This window comes from Narcine bancroftii, chromosome 1 (assembly GCF_036971445.1).
Source record: "Narcine bancroftii isolate sNarBan1 chromosome 1, sNarBan1.hap1, whole genome shotgun sequence".
Classification (NCBI taxonomy): Eukaryota; Metazoa; Chordata; class Chondrichthyes; order Torpediniformes; family Narcinidae; genus Narcine; species Narcine bancroftii.
This window is the reverse complement of record NC_091469.1, coordinates 288369371-288390330: the sequence shown is the minus strand read 5'-3', so window position 1 is coordinate 288390330 and position 20960 is coordinate 288369371. Positions and strand designations below refer to the sequence as shown.

The window sequence follows — 20960 nt, the reverse complement described above, 5'->3', positions numbered from 1 at the left end:
GTTATGGGTACAGAAGACTCATATCGCCAGATTAAAGAACAGTTGCTACTCCTCCACCATCAAACTCCTCAACCACAAATTCAAAATCTCATTTAAGGACACTTACTTTACACATTATATATTACTAAAAAATTATTTTTTCCTGTATTGCACAGTTTGTTAACATTTCTTTGTTTACATTTCTCTCTTTTGTGTACATATCTTTTCCTGGGTACAGTTTACACCACCAATTCTGCCTGTCCAGCAGGAAAAAGAATCTGAGGGTTGTATGTGATGTCGTGTATGTGGTCTGGCAATAAATCTGAACTTGAAATGTTAATGCAGAGCAGCCTTGGATAACGTGTGAATCTTTGGAGTTCATGAAGCATTTTCGGATGTTTTGTTGGCACAAGTTGTTTTGGTCTTTATTTGAGATTGGATCGAGAAGGATGGAACTTGAAACCCGAGCATTTAATTGGCCATTGAATTGATTGCAAGTGGACTGGTTGCAGTTTCTGATTTCAACATGTCACTCCAGGCTGCTCTCTCTTTGCAATGTTAGAATTGAGTGTGAAGGTTATGGGTTGGAAACCCCCTCCTGAGACTTAAACGCAAGGCTTGGGTTGATGTTTGACTGCGGCACTGAGTGCTGCCTTGTTAGACGGTCTGCCTTTAAGGGGACATGTTAAATCAAGGCTCTGCTTACTCTCAAGGGTGGAGTTAACGGACCTTGTGAGAGTGAAGGATGGGTAGGTGTTTCCCAGAATTCCTGAACCAGGAGCGAGTGGATGGAGAGACTCAGCAGGTCAGGCAGCATTCATGGGTAGAAGCTGTCGGACAGCATATTGACTTGAGACCCCTCATCATTACTGAATGCAAGATTATTTCCCCATGATGGGAGAAGCTGATTGGCTGATGCATTTCTGACTACATTAATGTATTTTAGACATATGCACAGCCTTTTCAAAATGGTTTTCTAATTTTAGATACCCCTCTCCCCCATCTGGTTCCACATTTCCAACTCGTCTCTACCTACTCCTGTTCTTGCGTTTCTCCCTCACCTTACTCCTGTCCCACTGGTCTCTCTCTACCCACCTCTTCTACCCACTGTCCAAAACCCTACCAGGCCTCAGCCTCTCCCCCAGCTTCTTCTCTTTCCACCCCACCTCCCCGCTCCTTTCTCTCCTTGTGTGGCCACTTCCCACTTCAGTCTGAATAAAGGGTCTCGTCCAGAAACATGGATGCTGTCTGACCCACTGGCCCCTCCAGCTTCTCACTGCTCAAGATTCCAGCAGCTCCTCATTTCTTTGACTCGGTTTGTTTGCCTTCAGTTGAGCGCTGTAGGTAATTTTCCAAATTAGCTCATTACCCCTCTGCACATTTGAGGTTCCTCTCCCAGATGAGAAACCCGCAGGACCTCCGAACTCTGCTTATCTATGCCTCTCATAAACTAGTAAACCTCTATTGTCTCCTCTCATCCTTCTTCACTCCAAAAACAGGTCTGCTGACATTGCCTTCTCAGACTTTTTTTCCAATTCAGGTAACAACCTGGTAAGTCTCTTCTGCATTGCTTCCACATCAATCCTGTATGGAGTCAACCAGAACTGAACACAATATTTTAAATGTGGTCTTGCATATTGGCAGCGTTTCCCCATAGCTTCTCAGCCCAACCCCTAGCAAATTCCAATTTAAAAAAAAAACCAGGAGTGTTTTGGAAATGTACAGGAGGTCAGGCCCATGTCAGTGGGAAGTTCAAGCAGCAATGTTGCCCCAATTTCTCCTCCAACCGATGCAGACTGACTGGTTCTGCTCCCAGTGTTTCCTGTTTCCATTTTAGATTTCCAATGTCGGAAGCTTATAGAAAAAAAACCAAGAACTTGGGTCTTCCTGTCTAATGAGGAGGTGTTGGGGGTCCAGGGTAGGTCATCCTTTATGTAGATGCCAAGGAACTTTGTGCTCTCCACTCTCACTGTGACAGAACTATAGATTCTGCAGTCAACTCCTTTATCTTAGAAGCCCTTCATTCTGGGATATCCACTCCACCTTCACTCTGGGATATCCACCCTAAACCTCTCTACCTCTCACCTGTTGTGACCCTCTTCTAATCTACCTCATTGACCACACTTTCCATTGTCATTTCTAAATTGGTTTGGTGTCAAAGTTCATTCACTAATACTCCTGTGGAGTATCTAAAGTCGTTCTGTCATGCCGAAGGTGCTATATAAATTCAGTTTGCAATTTTTGTTGGAAGTTAGATTCCATACAGGTGAATAATTCCGGGAACGGTGTTGAGATCTTCCACAACGTGTTCTGGTCTTTCTTCCTGATTGACTGCTGGTTATGTATTCTAAAAGGCAATGAGCAGTTAATGAGATTGGAGCCATGCCCAGGATAAAGCGGATAAATCTGTGGTGTAATGAAATCTGCAGAGCGGGGAGTGGAATGCGAATAATTTGATGGCTCCATCAAAGATCTAGGACAGGCGCTAAGGGCAGAATAGCCTCTTGTGTGGCATGTTTTGTTGTTTCTGTCCACACTGTTTTGCTGGTGATTAAATGTGTTTAAGTGTTGTTGCCATTTCTCTTTGCCAGGCAGGGAGATTTTCTGTCAGATTAACCAGAGCCATTGGATCAGTCCGCTCATTCACTGTGACAAGATACTTAACCCTTTCTTGGCCCTGATTTGCAGTCTCAGAGTGTAGCTGTCCAGGGAGGAGCCAGTTCTCGCCGAGCGCTCACTGTCCAATCTTGCCTCCTGCTAGTCTCGCATGACTCTGGAAAGCCACAATGCTGCTACCACCAGCAGAAATGACACACATACAATTGAGGCCGAGATGATGCAGCTTCATTTGATCGACGCTGAGGAGGAAGAGGGCAACGGACCCCAGAAGGAAGCCAACCCTGTGGGCGTGCCTCCCTACAGACCCAAGAGGCCAACGACCTTGAACCTGTTCCCGCAAGTCCCACGCACTCAGGTAAGGAGGGATGGGACCGGGGCTCCTTCGCCGGTCTATCAATCTGGTGTTGATCTCCTCTAATCCTGTTTCCTCAGTCGTTACACAACAGAGCCTTGCTTTGGACAAGAGAAATCTTGAACCTTTCCAGGTACTTTAAGATGATTACTCAAATGGTGAAAGATTGCAGTGTGGTGTAGCGCAAGGGGCTTGTGCATGAATCACGAAAGGTTGGTTTGCAGGTGCAGCAGGTAATCAGGAAGACAAATGGGACGATGGCCTTCATTGCTCAAGGGATTGAATTTAAGATGTTCTGCTGCAACTGTACAAGGGCACGGATGCAATACACAAATGTACTGGAGAAACTCAGCAGGTCACGCAGCACCCATAGGAAGCCAAAGGCGGTCAAAGTTTAGGGCCTGAGCCCTTCATCAGGAGCGTGTCTGGATAAAAAGGTGAGAAGATGGGGGAGGAGGAGAGGAGAGGAGAGGGGCACTGGTGAGGTTGCAAATAATTCTGGGAATGGTGTTGAGATTCTCCACAATGTCTGGAGCACTGTGTGATTCAGTTCTCCTTACTTGGGGAAGGATAGACTGGTGCTGGAGGGGTTTCAGCGAAGATTCACTGGGTTGGCTCAGGAGATGAGGGCGTTAGCCTAAAAGAAGAGATTGGGTCACCTGGTACTGTACTCACTTGAATTCAGAAGAATGAGAGACAATCTTGTAGAAACATCTATTATTAAAAGGCATCCATAAGATGGAAGCATGGAGGTTATTTCTAGCGTGGATGAGGCAAGAACTAGGGGACGTAGCGTCAAGATCCAGGGTAGTACATTTAGAACAGAGACGAGGAGGAACTGCTTTTTCCAGAAAGGAGTGAATTTGTGGAATGATCTGAAAAGATTTTATCTCATTCGGTGCAACAAAAAGGAATTAAACCCAATATGTCAACTATCCATGAGTGAGAAAACTGATTCGATGGGTCTCAAAAGCAGGGATTCTGAATGCCATCTGGTAGTAAATGATTTTATTTACAAAAGATGAGCATGGGAAAATGGTAACAGGAATAACACATAAACGTGCACAGTTTATAGACAAATGCGGGAAAATTTCACAAGGGATATGAAATGCACACACGCACACACTAAACTGGGCACATACAACAATCAGGGAAAAAATAATTCAGCACCCGCCGCCCCTTGACTCAGTGCAGGGTATTAGGGACACTAATTAAAACGTTCCCCACCTTAAAACAGTGCACATCTTACCAATGATTTCTCCAGCACCATTTCACGGTTCTTGGCCTGGAGCAAAGCCGGGTGGTCTCTCAAGAATGGGAAAGATAAAGAACCAAGCACACACGCCACCCTTTAGAGTGCTGGAGGGTCCAGCCCAGGTAATTTACAGGAAGGCAATGGCTTGGTGCCAGCAAGGTTAAGTCAATTTCAAGGGCCAATGGCCCAAGGACAAGTACAAAGGAATTTAAATTAGCCAACAGCAAGGTGTGCACTAATGGGTGGTGCGGGACCAAACCTTGATTGGCAGGTGGTGTGTCTTCCGACCAGGTAGTGAGCAATGCTGTCATGTGACAGCCATGGCCCTTCGCAAAGCTACGATCAGGGATTGTCTTTGACATAAGTTTGTTAGTTTGTTACTGTGCGGTATGTCTAAATTTAAAACATTTAAAATAACTTTACAATTTTGGTTAGGAGTTTGGTAATGGCTGGAAAAGAAACAGCCCTTGAATCTGGTGGGACGTGATCTCCCACTCGTGAATCTTCCTGATAGGAGGGGCAGTAAAGAGGGTGGTGGGGTGGAGTGAGTTTTATTTAATGTGTTGGCTGCTTTTCCAAGGCAGCAGGAGGTTTGATGGAGGGGTTTGTGTTCAGCTGGGTTTACACAGCAGTCCGAGTTCAGGACAAATAACTGTCCCAGTCACCAGCCCCTCGTATGACTCTGCAAGGATTTGTGTTGCCTGGAAACTTGTTGAAAAGATGTCGTATGGCCCAATGTGTCAACGAGCTTGCTCATCCCAGCCCCATGTGACCTCCTTTGTTCTCTGCCCACAGGACACGCTGAACAACAACTCGTTTGGCAAAAAGTACAGCTGGCAGGAAAGAGTCTCCCTTTCGTCCTCTCCACTCAAATCAGGTGAGTGTGTCCTCGCTGCAGGCTCCTTGGCATTGCTCATCGTAGGTCTCATTCATCCAGCGAGGTCACTGGGCCAGCACAGTTAGCGTAGCGCAGCGCTATTACAGTGCCAGCGACTGGGGTTCGAATCTGTTACTAACTGTAAGGGGTTTGTTTCCCCGTGACCGCGTGGGTTTCCTCCCACCTTCCAAAGATGTATGGGGTTAGTAGTTTAATTGGTCACATGGATGTATTTAGGAGGGGCGGGCTTGTGGAGTATAAGAGCCTGTTACCATGCTGCATCTCTAAAAAGACAATCTCAGTAAAAATTCCTGTCGACGTGTTTAAAGGGTTGGTTTTAGAGGCAAAATATCTGCCAATGGGAGCTACAAATAAAGCATTTAATGTGGTGAAATTAGACCTGGTGTTAGTAAAGACCAGGGCAGATGAAGCTTGGTCAAGGAGGAGGGTTTTAAGGAGCTTGGAGAGATTCAGGAGGGGAATTTGAGGAAGTTCCAATCCTGGCTGAAAGCGTGGACTCCACTGGTGAAGTACGGGTGATGGTGGGAAATCTTTTCAGCTGGGTGGGGAAGGGATGAATCTGTGGGATTCATTGCCACGGATGGCTGTGGAGGCCAAGTCTTTGGGTATGTTTAAAACTGAGATTGTTAAGTTCTTGATTAGTAAGGGTATGAAAGGTTACAGGAAGAAGGCCAGAGAATGGGTTGAGAGGAAAAATACATCAGTCATGATTGGAATGATAGCACAGTCTCGATGGGCTGAATGGCCCAATTCTGCTCCTATGTCTTATGATGATGTGTAGGAGGCCAGGTTTGGGAGATCTTGAAGGATTGTCGGGCTGGAGAAAGTCACGGATGGGAGGTCACAGGAGGTTTTGGAGATGAGTGTGGGGTTTGTAACACTGAGTTGAGACAGGACTGGAGCCTGATACCCCTCGACAGACGTTGCAAAGAATTAACTTAAGTTCAAGTTCAATTTACTATCGTGCGTAATGAAATACAATGATAAATCTGATTGCAGTGAAGCATGGCCAATCAATTCCCCTCAACCCATTTCAGATCCACACCCCATTCCCACACCGACATGTCCGTCCATAGCCTCGTGCACTGCCAAACCGAAGCTTCCTGCAAATTGGAAGTACCGCACCTTGTATTTGGCTTCGGCAATCTTCAGCCATGCAGAATTAACATCAGCTTCTCCAGTTTCCAACACAACAGCAGAGAAACAGGCCTTTTGGCCCAACTAATCTGTGCTGAATGAATTATTCTGCCTAGCCTCATTGACCATAGACCTCCATACCCATCCCATCCATGTACCTATCAAAATGTTTCTTAAATGTCAAAATTGAGCCTTCATTCATCACCCAGTTTCCTCCCACTGTTCAAAATGTACCAGGGGTAGTAGGTCAATTGGGTGGCATGGGTTTGTGGACCAAAATGGGCTGTTACCATCCTGTATGTCTAAATTAAATTAAAACTTCAGCTGGCAGATCATTCAACACTCCCATCACTCTCTGCATGAAGCGGTATTCCCTTTAAACATCTCACCTTTCACCCTTAACCTGTGCTCCCTAGTTTTTGTCTTGCCAACCCTCAGTAGAAAGAGCTTGCTTGCATTTAACCTACACATACCCCTCATCGTTTTAAGTATATGGCATCTACTGGTTCTCCTTTATCCACTGTGTTTTCCACATCTGGGTTTCTCCTCCCCTCCACACCTCCTCTCAGAGTTTGTAGGAGTCCTTATCACTGAACAGAAAATACAGGGACCAACCATTCAACCCACACGTCTTCCAAGTTAAAATTAAATTCTGTTGCTTGGATTTGATACCTATCGTCCATTCCCTGCACATTAATGCATCCCTTTGGAAGCCTCTTGAATGCTGTTATAGTAAATCCCCCAGTATCCGGCACCTATGGGGATTGGTAGATGCCAGATAAGTGAATTCTATGGTTGTTTGAAATTGTGTGTTGCGTGATTGGCGAACTAATGGTGAGGCGCACAAATTTTAAACTTCTGTATTTTTTACCTATTTAATTTCCATGATATATTCTTGGTTGCTTGAGCCGGCTGGTTGCTTGAATTCAGGTTAATCGGGGTTTTACTGTATCTGCTTCCCTGACACCTGTTCCAAGAACCAACCACTCTGTGTAAAAAGAAAAAAATAGAAACAAAAACAAAAAAACTTGCCTCATACATTTCCTTTCAACTACCCCTTCCACCCCCACCTTAGACACAGTTTTATAAACTTCAGTCATGTTTATCCAACTTTCCATCAAAAGTAGCCCAGGTTATTCCTCGCTCTCCATACACCTCATACCCTTCAATCCAGGCAACATCCTGGTAAATCTCTCCAGCCCCTTTCCAAAACCTGCACACCCTTCCTGTAATGGGGAGTCCAGAATTGCGTAGTATGCCAAAAACGGCCTAACCAAAGTTTTGTATCTCTGCAAACATTTGTACTCAACGTTTCTAATTTTGAACCTATTTCCAATCAGTGGTGGTTTGAGTCACTCGATTGATGAGAAGACATGATGTTGGTTGAGTGGTATGACCAATAGTCTTTCCTGAAGCTTGTGCTGCCCAATTACACCAATTAACTGACAAACCCTGTCCATTTCAAACGGTGGGAGGAAACCAGAGCTTCTGGAAGAAACCCACGCAGACTCGGGGCAAACGTACACACTCCTTACAGACAGCGGCAGATTTGAACCAGGATCATTGGTACTATAAAAGTGTGTCCTAACCGCGCCAGGAATCTTGTAGTGCTGGGGGTTTTCTCGGACCTGGCACCCAATGACCGTGTGGTGTGTTTTACAGGAGAGGCGAGCCCCACTCGTGACCACGTCTGTCTGGGAGATGAGGCCAAACCGGCGGGCAGCACTATTGACAAGGGGACCACCGCCGCCCAGACCATCACTTGTAGACGGGCAGCGCCGGGGCAGCCGAGTGAGACCCCAGCTCCTGCCGGATGCTCCATGGCTTCTGCTACTGGGCGGCAGGTGCGAGGCACCAGTGACCAAAAGGAGGAACGCGTCCGCTACCAGGCACAGCTGGAGCTTGAGGCGACGGAGGAGATTTACCTCACCCCGGTTCAGAGGAACTCTGACTCCTCGGAGAGCGAGAAGCCCTTCTTCTCCCACTCCAACAGGAACAGGATGTCTACCAGCTCCGACGCTGACTACACCCAATGCTTGGTCTTGCCCGAGAAGACCAAGCCCCCCATCAGCGAGGAGGGCGAGGTCCTAGCCGGGAGAGTCACCCCACCTCGGGGTCCCTCGCTGGCGCGTGGTTCCCTGGCCTCTGGCGAGCTCTACCCTCGGGCTTCGGTGAGCTCGGACAGCGTGCTCTCCTACGACTCGGTCAAATACACGCTGGTCGTGGACGAGGATGCCCAGCTGGAGCTGGTGAGCCTCAGGCATTGCTACTCCCGATACAGTGACGACAGCGACTCGGCCACCATCTATGACAACTGTGTCTCCTCACCCTATGAGTCAGCTGTCGGCGAGGAGTACGAGGAGGGCGTGCTCAAGAGGGACTCCGTCTGCCTGTCGGAGGACTCCACACCGGAGGCAGGTATCCCCTTCTCCAAGAAGTTCCTCAACGTCTTCATGAGTGGCCGGTCAAGAGCGTCCAGTGAGTATATTTCAGGCATGTTCCTGAGTGTGGTGGGATTGGTGGGGCAGGGAGTGATGACAGGCATCTTGGGCATGATGTCTCATCATTTTCAGATTTATTGTCAGATACATAGATGACAACACGTACAACTCCGAGATTCTTTTTCCTGTGGGCCAGGTAGAATGACCATTTATTGGTTGTGCAAAAAAAATGAACATAAAGATCACGTAAACAAATAAAGAACTGTAAACAGGTAACAAATGTAAACAAACTGACTGTGCAATGCAGAGAGAATGAAAAAAATCAAGTAAGAGCCTTTAAATGAGTCCCTGATTGAGTTTGTTGCTGAGGTGTCTGGTGGTGGAGGGGTAGCAACTGTTCCTGAACCTGATGGTGTGAGCCTTGTGACGTCTATACTTCTTTCTTAGTGCTGAGGGTCCAGTTGCTCTGGTGACCTGTGGTTTGATCCCGAACTTCGGTGGTCTCTTTGTGGAGTTTGCACATAGAACCACAGAGCATTACAGCACAGAAACAGGTCCCTTCGGCCCTTCTAGTCTATGCCGAACTATTATTCTGCCTGGTCCCACTGACCTGCATCCAGTCCATCGCCCTCCATACCCCTCCCATCTATGTACCTGTCCAAATTCTTCTTAAATTTTAAAATTGTGACAACACTTCAGCTCACACTCTCCCTCTGACTCCATGGGATCCCCCTCCATTTACCCCCACATCCCAGAGATGTGGGAAAAACACACAGAAATGCTCAAGGAACTGAGCCGGTCTTGCAGCGTCCAGATGTATATTACCGACATTTCGGGCCTGAGCCCTTTCTCGATGAATAAGTAAAGAATTGGAAGATGCAAGAATAAAGGGACTGAAGGCTGGCCGCGGAAGGAGTGCAGGTCAACTAAAGGCGTTAAGTGGTTTTGATGGGAGGGGGGGGGTGAGAATTGATTTTGGAGACAGAGGGAAATGAGAGACAGAGCTGGAGGATAGGTGGCAGGGGAAGAAGAAGGGGATGGGGGGTGGTTTAATGGAAACTGGAGAATTCGATGTTAATGCCATCTGGTTGGAGGGTGCTTCAATGTGGTCTCCTCCCCATCCTATGACCATGTCAATATGTCTGTCCATGGTCTCATGCACTGCCAGACTGAGACCACATGCAAATTGGAGGAACAACACCTTTGGGCACCCTCCAATTGGATGGCATTAACATCGACCTCTCTGGCTTCCGTTAAACCATCCACTGAGAACCACTGGCTTAAATCCTTCCACATCAGTCATGGAATTTAAGTTCAATTAAATAAATCTGGAATTCTAAAACATGCACGGTTTCTGGGAAACTGCTGAAAGGATGCCCGAGTTTATTATCACATACACCAGTACCATGTACAGATGTACTGAAATTCCTATGTGTGGCATCCAAACAGGTACACAAGATACCTGCCTACATTTTGCTCATACCTTGATGAAGGGCTCAAGCCCAAAACTTTGGTTCTGTATCTTTATCTTTCCTACTTAAAGTACACTGTTTGACCTGCTGAGTTTTTCCAGCATTGCTTTTTTTTTAACTGCAAGCAGAGCATCTGCAAACTTTTGTGTTTCATTACATAAGATTGACCAACTGCAATTGCATAAATTAAAATACCGCAATATGATAAGACAGAAAAGGAAACAAAAAATGTGAAAGGTTAGATAAATAAATATTCCCAGTTACAATTAGTGCAGGAAAAAAGCTGAGTTTCAGTTGTGCAGGTCAGTCTTTTGGTGGTCGCAGAGTATTTTACGGTTGGGGAAGTCTCTGATTGCTGTTGGAGGGAAAAATTGTTCTTGTACTGAGAGGTACTGGGCTTCAGGATTCTGTCTCTTCTACCTGGGGATAGCAGTGAGAAGAGGTTGTGACCAGGGTGATGGGAGGTCCTTGGTGATGTGGGCTGCCTTCATGAGGCAGCACCTTGCATTGATGCTTTCAATGGGTGGGAGGTTGGTGCCTGTGATGGAGTTGGTGGGGGGGGTGGTGCTGGCATTTCCTGCCACCTTCTGTGTTCCTGGAACTAAAATTTCCCAATCAGGCCACGATGTAACCATCCAGGATTCTTTCCAAAGTGTGCCCATTAAAGTTGGATGGAGTATTCGACGACAACACGCTAAATCTCCTCAGACTTGCTAGAAAGATTATTATAGAAACCTGATGCAGGATCTCAACCCTCAACGTTGACCATTCCCCCAGCCCAAACATTGACCATTCCCCCAGCCCGAACATTGACCATTCCCCCAGTCCAAACATTGACCATTCCCCCAGCCCAAATGTTGACCATTCCCCCAGCCCAAACATTGACCATTCTCTCACTTCCCACAGATGCTGCTTGAACCTTCTGAGTTCCTCCAACTATTTTGTTTTTTTGGCTCTAGATCCCAGCATCAGCAGTCTCTTGTGCCTCTGTTTGTGGAGACCAATGAGGGAAGGAGATCTGGTGTACTTCCTCATTTTGGGTGGCATGTTTAGTGCAGTGGTTAGCGCAACGCCATCATAACACTCGCAACCAGGATTCATATCTGGCGCTGTCTGTAAGGAGTTTGTATCTTCTGCCCGTGACTGAGTAGGTTTCCTCCAGATGCTCTGGTTTCCTCCCACCCTTCAAAACGTAAGGGGATTGTTTGTGTGTAATTGGGCCGAAAGGGCCTGTTACCGTGCTGCATGTCTTAATTTAAATTTAAATTTTGGCTATAGCAATGTGTTTTGCATTTAATTGCTTTCTGAAATGACCAATTGAGCCCATCATCAAGTCATGAGATACAAAAGGCAGAGGCCCTTTGGTCCAACTCATCCCTGCTGACCTTCTTAAGCTCATTTCATTTGCCCCATATACCGCTAAATAGTTCCTAGCTGTGTACCCATCCAGATGTCTTTTTAAATGTTGGAATTGTCCCCACCTCCACCACTTCCTCTGGAAGCTTGTTCCACACACCCTCTGTGTTAAAAGCTTGCCTCTCAAGATCTCTTTGGATGGTGTGATTAGCATGACACTATTTCAGCGACTGCAACCCGGGTTTGAATCTGCCACTGTCTGTAAGGAGTTTGTACGTTCTCCCCGTGAACATTTGTGTGTCCTCCCACATTCCAAAGACGTATGGGGTTGGTAGGTTAATTGGGTGTAATTGGGCAGCACAGAATGAATTTATACCATGCTGTCTCATTAAAAAAAAATTAATTAAATCCTTTCCCCCTCATCTCAAACCCTAGTTGTGGACTCCTCTATTCTGGGACAAAGACTGACTTACTCACCTTATCTACGCTGCTTGTGATTTTCTGAACCTCCATGAGGTCTTCTCTCAGCCTCCTTGGGCCTGTCCAATCTCTTGTAAATTGTGCTCTCCAGCCCAGGCAGGAGACTTGAGAATCCTTTCTGCATCTTTCCAGGTAAATCACATCCTTCTGTAGGATGGCAAACAGAACTGTGCACAATGTTCTGGGTGTGGTCTCAGCTGTAATCTGATGCCCCAACACAATGGCAAAGCCTTTGACGGGAGTTCTGAAAGAGTCTCTCTTACTGCTCCCCTCGGTTATCCCCACGGTTCTCAAACTACCTGTTAGTCTCTGTTCCTTCTTCCCTTCTCTCCTCCTCTGGCTTTTCCCCCACCTTTTAATTCAGGTGACTACCTGCATTTATCTAGATTCCTGACAAAGGGCTTGGGCCAGAAACTTTGGTTGTCTTTTACTTCCTATGAATGCTGGGTGACCTGGCTGAGTTTCTCCAGCACATTGGTGCACTGGTGCCTTTGTCACTTGGGTAACTGGTGTTGCCAACCCCAAGGTTCTCTCTGTTCTACAACGTTCCCCAGGGCCCTCCTGTTTTCTATTCAAGTCCTGCTCTGTGTGAGGGCAGTTGGAGGTAAGCATTAGAACGTAAAATGGTAGGGCTCAGGAATAGGCCCTTCAGCCCGTGGGTCTGTGCTGTCTGTGTCGAGCTTCCTGAGATTTATTAAAACTGGCTCGTGAAGAGTGTTCCCTCACCCTCCAACTCTGTGAGGCAGAGGGTGCCTCGAACCAATCCATGGATTGGTTTGAGCTACAGCCAGCAGTGGCCACTCGGGTCCATGGAGATTGTGCCCTCTTGTTGCACCTGTGTTTGTGTGGCTCTGGTGAAACTTGCAGTGGAAGTGACCCCCAGGACATTGATCTTAGTTGCCGAATCACTGGAGAGAACAGGTGAACCCTTTCTCTCTTCTGTACCCCTTCAACTCCCCTCCCTTTCTATGTTTCCCAACCACCCATCTTCATCCTCCTTCTTCTGGTTTTATCCATCCCCACCCCTATCTCCCCACCCCTATCTCCCCACCCCTATCTCCCCACCCCTATCTCCCCACCCCTATCTCCCCACCCCTATCTCCCCACCCCTATCTCCCCACCCCTATCTCCCCACCCCTATCTCCCCACCCCTATCTCCCCACCCCTATCTCCCCACCCCTATCTCCCCACCCCTATCTCCCCACCCCTATCTCCCACTGAATTCTTCCACTCTTTCCGCTCCTCATCACTCCCCCTTCGTTCCATCCGTTTTCTCTTTGCCCCACTATTCCCAAGTTCTCTACTGATGAGAGTCCAGCACTGGGAGCTTTTTTTCTCTACTCACCACTCCCCTCTGTGCACTCCCCTTTTTCATCTGACCCTTTGATTTCTATTGCCTCTCTCCTTGTGTCTGGCATCTACCGATTCCTGCCTCTGCCCATCATGTTTCACCTTTGCCTGCTTGGCCAGTCTTGGCATATAGGTGTAGTGAACAGGTTCAAGATTAAGGTTTCTTTCAGTGTCCTGCAATAATACAAAAAATGTACACAAAATTTGCCTCCATAAGGCATTACAAAGAGTAACCATCAGCATTGCCCGGTGCCCCTAACAATCAGAGAAAAAGAAGCAAAAGAGAATCTCCTCAGTCGTTGAGTACCCGTGGATTTGCCTCCAGCTCTCCCGCAGCCTCTGCAGTCGCACAGACCTCCCTGTTCAATCCATTGGCCACCCAAGCTCCAGGCCCATACCTCCAATGCAATCAGAAATCCTTCAGCTTACGAAGGCCCTTCGGGAGCCTTTCTTGCCCTCAGTGCCCTCTCTAATTCCGGTTCCAATACCTGGTTCCCATGAGCCGGTCTCCAGAAGCCCATCGGATTTCCCTGACTGCAAGTTGCCCGCAGCCTGTGTGGGTCCTTCAGCCCCTCGCCGGTCACCTGCCGTGGTCACCAACCTGTAGAGTTGATCTCTGGTTTGATGTGGATGTAGTCCTCCCTATTACTACATCCACCTTCGTCCTCAATAACCCAAGTACATGTCCAATTTTTTTTTTGTTCTTATGATGCAGGTGCAGAATCCTTTGGATTGTTTTCCTGTAGAATAAATGGAGAAGAAAGAGACCAAACACACCGGGCGGTGTTCAGGTGAGGACTTCCCCACTTACCCACTGCACACGGTCAGTATTGTCTTTGCCTGCAGCTATATACTCCACTTCTCCTTGCCTTTCACCACACTAGCTGCTTCTGCATTGGTCTTTAGGTATTCTGGTATCTTTAATTGTTAGCCGAGTAATGCCATTTTGGGTGAGCAAGGACAATCCCCTGAGTTTGATATTCATCCATGGATTGGTTCGAGCTACAGCCAGCAGTGGCCACTCAGGTCCATGGAGATTGTGTTCAAGGAAAGGTGGCAGGCAAACCAGGACCTGGATCACAAGGATCGACTGCATGGAAGTGGTTGATGCCGGATCCCAGTCTTTCTGCTGCAGGCAGCTGTTGTATTCTGTTGTTCTAAACAGAAGAAGTTGGAGACCTCTCAAGTTATGGATTCCAATGATTTGAAGGGAAGTTAGGGAGACAACCCCACAGGTCAATGACCAAGGCAGTGAGGGGCTCAGTGGTCATAGGACCCACACATGCTGCGGGCTGCTGGTAGCTTGCGGTCGGGGGTTTCCGCACGGGCTGTGGGCTGCTGGAGACTGGGTCATTAGAAACAGGTATCAGAGTTGGGATGCTCAGGGCAAGAAGAGCTCCCAAAGGGCCTCGGGTGCTGAAGGCTTCCTGATCGCGTTGGAGGTTCGGATCTGGAGCTTGGGTTGTCAATGGATCGAACAGGAGTCTGTGTGGCTGCAGAGGCTGCGGGAGTGCTGGAGGAAAATCCACGGACCCTCAGTGTCTATGAAGGGACTCCCTTTTATCCTATTGTTGGGGCATTGGCAATGCTCATGGTGACTTTGTCTTGCAGCAGTCAAAAGTTAAAGTATATCATGTATATTACTTTGATATATTATTATGTGACAATAAAAGGAACTTTTGATACTGTAAATGGCAGTTGGAGTTTTACACAGACAGGTGTGAGGTGGTTCATTTTAGTCGTTTAAACTAAGGCAGGACTTGCATAGGGCACTGGAGGGAGATGTAACAGAACAGTAGTTCTCGACCTTTCTCTTCCCTCTCACATCCCACTTTAAGTAATCCCTATGCCCATCGGTGCTCTGTGATTAGTAAGGGATTGCATAAGGTGGAATGTGAGTGGGAAGGGAAGGTTGAGAATCACTGCTCTAGACCCAATTGTTACTGAAATATTTTGCTTGAGAAAAATTGTCATTGGCCCATTTCCTTTGGAGTTCTGAAACCATGCACATAACGAGTCAATTAGGTACAATTAAAACAGTGGTTTTCAAATCTTTTTCTTTCCACCCACATCCCACTTTAAGCAATCCCTTACTAATGACAGAGCACCGATGGCATAGGGATCATTTAAAGCGGAATGTGAGTGGAAAGGAAAAGGTTGAGAACCACTGAGATACAGTTACAATCTTTACATTGCATTTGGACAAGTGCTTGGATCAGAGATAGGGTTATGGCAAGTGTGATCAGCGTCGATGAGCATCATACTCGATATGGATGAGCGGTGGTGAAATGGTTTGTTTCCGTGCGCTGCACTTCCGTGATTCTCTGATATAATCTATAATGGCCACTAACTGACTGAAAGGAACCTTCATCATTCTATGGGATGGAAAGTCAGAAGAGGAATTGTCTTCCATGACTCGGTTCATATTGGCTGAGGGATAAATCAAGGCCAAGACACCAGGAATAAGATTCTGGCGCCATTGTAAAAGCCTGCAATGGAAAAACTGTGAATCCTCCTTAAAACACATTCATCCTCCTGAGAAAGCAAAGCCTTGGATTATACAAGCAGAAGTAGGCAGCTTCTTCCCCAATAAACTTTTTTAAATAAAAGTTTAAATTACCCTAGAGCAAGAGAAGCATTAGGATGAAGTATTAAAAGAACTGATAATTAGTGCTAAAATATACTATGTCATGATTGTGGAGCAGATCCTCCCTTTCCTCTATTGACGACATTCCCTGTGAGCTCAAGGAATGATTGAAGACCCTTCCCATCCACCATAGAGTATCTTTGACCTGTTACCATCAGGAAAGAAGTAGAGGAACATCAAAATGAGGACTGCCAGGCTGGGAAATAAGCAACTTCCCGCAGGCCGTGAGATTGATGAACTGTATCCCGTAACCGAGTAAATAATTCCAAAATGTTTACATAATTATTTTCAAAGCTATCCTTGTGTGCACATGTGATCATTAGTACTGTTTATGTGCGCGCACCATGGTCCAGGGAGGCTTTGTTTCATTGGGTTGTGTGTGATGATAATAAACTTGAACTTGGTCCTGGACTAGTGTTATGGTTAAAGTAGAACGGGGAGATTCAAGAGCCTGATAGCTGTTGGCGGGAGAAAAAAGCTTTTCTTGAACATGAAGGTGCTGGACTTCTGCATGAGGGGAGAAGAGAGCTAAACTAATTTGTCTGCATTTGGCCCAGAACTCTGTAAACCTTCGCTCTGTGTAGGGCAGCACAGTTGCGCCAGTGATTGGGACCGGGGTTCAATTCCTGTGCTGTCTGTAAGGAGTCTGTTTTCCCTATATCTGCGTGGGTTTTCCCCGGAGATTCCGGTTTCTCCCACCCTTCAAAACGTATGGAGGTTGTAGGTTAATTGGATGTAAATTGAGTGGCACGGACTCATGGACCAAAATGGCCTGTTACTGTGCTGTATGCCTAAATTTAAAATACCTGTCAAAATGTCTTTTAAATGTGGTATATGGGCCTGCCTCTACCACTTCCTCTGGCAGCTCTATGTACTCACTGACCTCTGTGTGGTAATAGTTGCCCATTGGGCCCCCTGTCACCTGGAACCTGTGCATTCAGGACTCCTCTACCACTGAGCGACAGTGATCTTTGGACCTTGGCAGAGGCTTCTATTCCTTTAAGCTGCCCTGTCTTGTCCTGTGCAGGTTCATTCCACGACACGATGATGAGTTAGAGCTGGAGGTGGACGACCCTCTCCTGGTGGAGGTGCAGGCCGACGATTACTGGTACGAAGCCTACAACATGAGAACGGGAGACAGAGGAATCTTCCCGGCCTACTATGCACTCGAAGTTGCCATGGAACCAGAGCACTTTGCAGGTACCTGATTCCCCACCCAGGCTCTCTGAATTATAATGCTGACTTGAGATAAAAATGACAGGAAAATTAAAATGAGGATTCAGCGCGGTTAACGTAGCGGAGAGTGCAATGCTCTTACAGTGCCAACAAACTCTGCTTCGAATCTGGTGCTATCTGTAAGGAGTTTGTACGTTCAGGTTCTCTGGTTTCCTCCCACCATTCAAAACATATGCAGGTTGTGGGTTAATTGATCACTTGCCTTGATGTTTCCCCTAAACTTTCCTTCCCTCACTTTCTACTTTCTGGTATTTGCTACAACTGTCCAGAATAAAAGCTATTGACTGTCCACCTTATCTATGCCTCTACGAAGTCTCTCTAAAGTAAAAGCCCTTGCCTCATCAGACTTGTTCTCCACTCTAGGGAACATGCTGGTAAATCTCCTCTGCACCCTCTCCACAGCTTCCACATCCTACCTGTACTGAGATGTTTTGAAATAGGTAGCAGCAGAGATTGTGAATGATCTGTGTAGTGTCTTACTCCACAGAATTCTAATGATCCTCTTCAAAATACTGTTTCAACATTCAGCTGAAGGCCTCAGGCATCAGTTTAACATTTGCGTCATTCGTAGTCAATTATGTTTTTTACATATAACCAAAATTTTTTTTCCTGTCGGCAGTTACCACACCTACCTTCCAGAGGGGCCATTCACACTGGAATGACCAGAATGCCAAAATTTAGGATCTCACCTCACGTTAACACTAAATACCTGAGGCGCGCTATTTTCTGTCGATGTGGGATGCCACTGCATCAACATCGACCATAATGTATAACCTACGTGCAATGTATAACGTCACATGTCGTCAATAACGTCTCATTGTTGCCGCTGAGCCCCTGCAGTTGTGTTTAGACTGCAGGCAGTTCCGTGAAATTCTCTAGGGTTCCAGGAGGTAAAATATCAGAATGATATTTTATCTCCAGGATCTTTTACAAGACTGCATTCTGGAATTTTGGGAACAATTTTCTGGGACACTGCAGCTGTGTTAAAAAACATAAACGTCAACACAAACATAAACGTCTGTGGAAAGGGAACCAACAATCTGGGTACACTCACAACCTTGAGGATTGCAGCGGTTCAAGAAGGCAGCTCACCACCACCTTAAGGGAAGGAAGGCTGACAGCCTACAAATCCCACATCCATCCAATGAATAAAGTGAGTATCCCTCATAAAAAAGCAAGTTTGTTTGAAGTTCCGGATTTCAGATTTGTTGCCAGAGTATACATGACATCACATACAACCCTGAGATCCTTTTTCCTGCAGGCTAGGCAGAATTACCACTTACTAGTAGTGCAAAAAGACTGTACAGCGTAAAACATGTAAACAAACAAAGAACTGTGAACATAATTAATGTAAACAAACTGACTGTGCAATACAGAGAGAATAAATCAATACAATGCAAAGTAGGAGTCCTTAAACGAGTCCCTGATTGAGTTTTTTGTTGAGGAGTCTGATGGTGGAGGGGGAGCAGCTGTTCCTGAACCTGGTGGTGAGAGTCTTGTGGCACCGAGACCTCTTTCCTGATGGCAGCAGTGAGAACAGAGTGTGCGCTGGCTTTTGTGGATCCTTGATGATTGCTGCTGCTCTCTAATGGCAACGTTCCCTGTAGATGTTCTCGATGGTGGGGAGGGTTTTACCTGTGATGTCCTGGGCTGTGTCCACTACCTTTTGCAGGGCTTTGTGCTCAGGGGTATTGGTGTCCCCACACCCAGCCAGCACACTTTCCACCACACATCTGCAGAAGTTTGCCAGGGTTTCTGGTGTCATACTATACAGTGAGGAGAGGAGGAGGAATGAATCAGACAAAGGGAACATCAAATAATAGGGTGAGTCCAGGTTTAGATAAACTCTTGCTTGATTGGTTACTGACATGACAGAAAGAGATAAAGAAAGGGACGTACAATAGCTGTTAAGTGACAGAGCAGTAGTAAATGCTCAACCAATCAGACACTGCCAATAGATTGAAAAGCTTGAGTTAATATTATTATCCAGATCTGCAGCAGATGATAGCCACTGTTTCAAAGCAAGTATGTGAAGGGACTTCATTGTTTCTCTCTTTGAATGAGGACTACAGGATCCAACATCCTCACGTTCAAGATGATTGTCACATGTAGCAAGGTGCAGTGAGGAAGTTTGTTTTGTGTGCAATCCAGCTTGACATCTCATTCATAGTGCAGTGGGGAAAACCCAGGGCAGATTACAGAGAGCGATCAGTTAAATTTAAATTTATACACCCAGCGCGGTAACACGCCCTTCCAGCCCACAAGCACATGCTGAGCAAATTCCCCAATTAACCTGCAACGCCATATGTTTCTAAAGGGCAGGAGGAAACCACAGTGCCCGGGAGGAACCTATGCAGGCACGGGAAGAATGTACAACCTCCTTACGGACAGTGCTGGATTAGAACCCGGGGTCGCGTGTCGGAGGAGATCTGCAAAACATCACCAAACTCCTCTGTTTAACATCACAGTTGATTTGTTGCCACAAGTTTTCCCTCCTATTCTTTGCTGATTCTCTTGCATTAAAAAAACCCCATCAATCTCAGGTTTGAACATACTCAGTGACTGAGCATCACACTGCCTCTTGGGGCCACACAGTCCAAAGGTTTCCACACTACTGAATGAGGCCATCTCTCCTGAAAGGTTAATGTCATCATGAGACGTTGAACACCACCCACCTCACTTCCCCCCACCCTGATCTCAACTTTCCGGTCTCCCTGGAAGCAGCCTTTCTGCATCTGAGTTTCTGATCTTATCAGAATCCTATCAGTCTTGAGGCTAAAATTATGACTGATGCTATTTTTAACATTTGTGTGACAGCATCATCGTAATGTGACTTTAGCATGACATCTGCATTAAGATGGAGCAGTTATTCAATCCGAATGTGTGTGTTTGTTATTAAGAGATTAGCATAAATTATTTCAGACAAGTTTAATTACATAAATTGTCCACATTTTGAGCTATGAATTATTCTTAAACCAGATAGCATTGCACCGATGACATCAATTTATTCACTTGAATCTGTCTGTCTCTGTGCATGTTTCTCTCTCTCTCTATTTTTCTGTCTCTGTCTTTCTCTCTTTCTCCCTGCCTTCCCCCTCTCTCACTCTCTTTCCCTGTTCTCTCTCTCCTTGTCTCTCTTCCCCCCCTTCTCCCATTCCCCCCTTCCCCCATTCCCCCCTTCCCCTCCCCCCTTTTCCCCTCTTCCTCCTCTCCCCCCTCTCCCCCTCTTTCCCCTCTCCCCCCTCTTTCCCCTCTTCCCCCTTTCCCCCCTCTCCTCCCTCCCCTCCCTCTCCCCCCTCCCCTCCCTCTCTGCCCCTCCCCTTCTCCTCTGTCTCTCTCTCCCTCTCTTTCTCTCCATCTCTCTCTATTTCCCTGTGTCTCTCTCCCTCTCTTTCTGTCTCTGTCTCAACAGCGAGAGCAGAAAAGAATGACTGGGTAGACAACTTCCCTCTGAAATTCCTGGGTTCAGTGCAAGTGCCCTATCACAAAGGAAATGATGTACTGTGCGCAGCCATGCAGAAGGTAAAGTGAAGTCAAAGACCCGGCTTCTGTGATGAATCTATGTCATTGGTCACTTAAATCGGGGTGAGCAGGATGTGGGTGTGGATCCCACTCGGCAGACTGGAGCACAATGATCTGGGGCACAATATAGGAAATGCTCTTTATGGGACAAGACGTTCTATCTTTCAGTGAGATAACCCCTCAGTTCAATTTTATAGATGCAATTATTTTGTTGGC

The 20960-nt window shown here is 46.6% G+C and overlaps 1 protein-coding gene across 7 annotated transcripts in view; it reads left to right on the top strand.

The window, feature by feature from the left end:
* The window catches only part of mapk8ip1b (mitogen-activated protein kinase 8 interacting protein 1b), a 113225-nt gene that overhangs the window by 77981 nt on the left and 14284 nt on the right, over positions 1-20960 (top strand). For all 7 annotated transcript variants that reach the window (XM_069902984.1, XM_069902983.1, XM_069902987.1 and 4 more), the window contains 6 exons: positions 2741-2953; positions 5001-5082; positions 7903-8718; positions 14055-14130; positions 17014-17186; positions 20635-20744. In XM_069902984.1, the coding sequence (XP_069759085.1) occupies positions 2741-2953; positions 5001-5082; positions 7903-8718; positions 14055-14130; positions 17014-17186; positions 20635-20744 (1470 nt within the window). The remainder of the gene's footprint in view (positions 1-2740; positions 2954-5000; positions 5083-7902; positions 8719-14054; positions 14131-17013; positions 17187-20634; positions 20745-20960) is intronic.